The 3,038-nt window shown below is 30.3% G+C and overlaps 1 protein-coding gene across 1 annotated transcript in view; it reads left to right on the plus strand.

Moving 5' to 3' along the window:
- Window positions 1-2,416: 2,416 nt before the first annotated feature.
- Window positions 2,417-3,038, plus strand: part of Smp_093160 (STARP antigen, putative) — a gene marked incomplete at its 5' end in the record, with an annotated part of 18,649 nt that continues 18,027 nt past the window's right edge. Inside the window, one exon of the mRNA XM_018796242.1 lies at window positions 2,417-2,458. Within this exon, the coding sequence (XP_018646883.1) occupies window positions 2,417-2,458 (42 nt within the window). The remainder of the gene's footprint in view (window positions 2,459-3,038) is intronic.

The following is a 3,038-nucleotide window of genomic DNA, read 5'->3' on the forward strand; positions in this document are numbered from 1 at the left end:
AAGTATCTATCTGAATGTGTTGATTTTTTGAAAACATTTATTTTCAACTTCCTATTATTAAGTTTTTCGGAACAAATTAATCTAACGAAGGAAATAGAGTCTGATGACCACAAACTGGCATTTCTCGACTGTATGGTTGAACGAAAACAGAAAGGATGGTATTCAGCTAGCTACCACTTGGCAAATATTCTTCGACAAGTAATTTGACCTTTTCTTCCTTTATTCAACCTGTTTACTTCACATGGATCGTTATTATGACTGAAATCAATATGAGTTATGTTTAACATTACAATTATGTACTTGATGATTCTCATTTTATTTGCAACTTCGATAATTCAGAAAGGAGAAAAACTTTTCAACCTTCATTTTGCACTTTTATTCCTATTTTACTTCACATAGAAACATATCAACACTGAATATCATTCATTAATAACTCATCTTACACATACATACATACACACAATTCATGCAGTCTCGTTTAATTCACATCGTTGAACTTTTCACTTGATTCTCATTCAACTGACTCATATTATCCTGTTTACAAAAACTTCGACATCCAAATATGATTGGATTAAAAAGTATTAGAGATTTTGATATGATTGTAAAAACACTATATATTTCTTTGATGTTTTTGATTTTGATTATTACCCTGAAGAAATCCAGACAAGTTAGCTGGACGAAACGTTGGAATTATTTAAATTTCAATCGCTGAGACTATTTCAAATATAATTTTTTACATATAATTTTTTCATATATAATTCTCTATACTCGGCGCCCAATTATTGTCAAACTATTCGTTCTAACCTTGACGAATATTCGTATAAATAGAGAAAATGTTCAATAAACAATATCTAAATTTCTTATAGATCAATCTTTCTTTCAGCTATTATTCAAACTTTTTAATTGAACAACCGATTGTATGCCACAAAGTACACTTTATAGTTTTATTTCGCTTAGAATATTATATTGAAATTATTACCAATCATTATTTCTGTTCTTTTTTATAATCTACCAGAATTCTGGCTGTAATTAATGCAATTTAACTTTTTTATAAACAGGGAACGAATCTGATTTCTTTAAGTTCAAATGCAATTTGACCAGTACAGATGAGGTTTTTTTTACCATTATGTACAATTGGAAAACATTTTGTTAATTTTAATCGTTTTTTGATTAAACAGTTGAATAATGATCATAGCTTTGTATTGATAATTAATTAATTTAGCTACATGAAGTACTGCTTGAAATTAGTTATGGACAAACGCTAAATTTTTATACAGTAGATGTTTTAGAAAAACAAAGGACTTGTTGTTTTTTTGTCGTGCATCGAAGTGAAAAGAAATGAATCAGTACCAATAGTTCTTATAATACAGACTGTAAAAGATACAACTTTGAATATAGATCAAGTAAATTTATCGCATTAACATCTCTGAAAAGCGATATATCAAAGTTACCGATCTTGAAAAAGACTTAAAAATGTCAGTTATATTTTAAATGGTTGTTTTATAGATATCGCTTCAACCTGTACATACTCTATTTTTGAAAATAAAGTTTAATGGTGCGACTATTATTAATCTTATGGAACTTTAAGGCATTCACATCTTAACAGGAATTGTATTTTATATGAACCAGTTACATGATAACTTTATATTGAATTACAATAATAATTTTAGATATAACCGACAATTATTTTTTTGGTGTTTATTGAACTCTTACTAATCTGTGATTAATAGTTTACTATGTAAGTCAGTATAAAATCTGGTGTATTGCTTTATTCATGTGAAAAGAATCAGTGAGTGTGTTTTTTGACTACATCAAGTGTTCATTTGATTATCTTATATAAATCTATAAAAAGACGTTTAATCTGTTTTTAATTAATAGATATAAGGCCTTGGAAATATCTGCTTCCAATTATTCTAACAGATGAAGAAATAAAACTTGGAAACATAAGTAGGAAATCAACGACCTAGTTGCACACTTTATGTTTTCGAGCGACGGTTATTTCTATTTTATGGATGTTGAAGTTCCCTAAGAATTGGTGTAAATAAATTCTGAATTTCCACTTGCTTAATATATTGTTAATTAATAAGTGTTAACTTGTTTAATTAGTCGACTGGTTTGGGATAAACAGCCATTGAAAACCATAGAGCACTGGAGAGATATTTTGCTTGAGAGATAGTTAACAGTAGGGCTAACCCATGATATCATCGAGAATCGAATCCGATACTTTTACGGTTTATTTTGAGTATCTGATGTAAATTATGCCCAGACTGAACATTACGCGTGCATTTTTTCTTCTGTGGTAATTATGTGATGTTAACCATTAACTATCTTTGGAAAAATTCTTAAAGTCGTAGTTAGAATCAAAGATTGATGAAGGTAGAACGTTTTCGGAATGAAATGAGTATCATCGACAGTAATGGATGATGATCACGAACTACCCTCTATTGAAGCTGGAAATGTAAACCTTTGGATATCTGCTCAGTGACCTGAAAATAAGGCTCTTACCGAATAATCTGAAGATCGTGAACTCGAACAGTGTCAGAGCTGCGAGTGCACAACGATGAGTAGCTCCAGAATCAAATAAAACCTTTATTCATCTTTCTCTGATTTCCACTAGTTATCCGACAAAATTTATTCTTTTAACTATTTTCCACACAGGTAGTACCAGTTTATATGTTAAGCCCATATACTTTATTCTAGCTTCTGGCCAAGCTAATTCGCCTATCCATTATGAGTCATATTTTGATCTTGTTAATTATTCGCTTATTAACCTTGAATACTTTTTATATGAGCGTATATGTGTACCCTTCGTATCTTATTCATCATATGTCTGTCATTCATTTTTGTCTGATTATAAATATTGAGTAATGCTTGCTCATAGTGAGTTGGCTTCCCAGCCATCTCCACTATGCATCATCTTTGTTTCGCTCGCTTGCATTTGCTCATGTGCTTACAACTTTCTGGTCTGCATCATTCATCAATAAAAATGTAGTTGCCGCTTCCTTTTGCCTTCTGATATTATACACCGTTAAGATTGG

The sequence above is a fragment of the Schistosoma mansoni genome (genome assembly GCF_000237925.1).
Source record: "Schistosoma mansoni, WGS project CABG00000000 data, supercontig 0173, strain Puerto Rico, whole genome shotgun sequence".
NCBI lineage: Eukaryota > Metazoa > Platyhelminthes > Trematoda > Strigeidida > Schistosomatidae > Schistosoma > Schistosoma mansoni.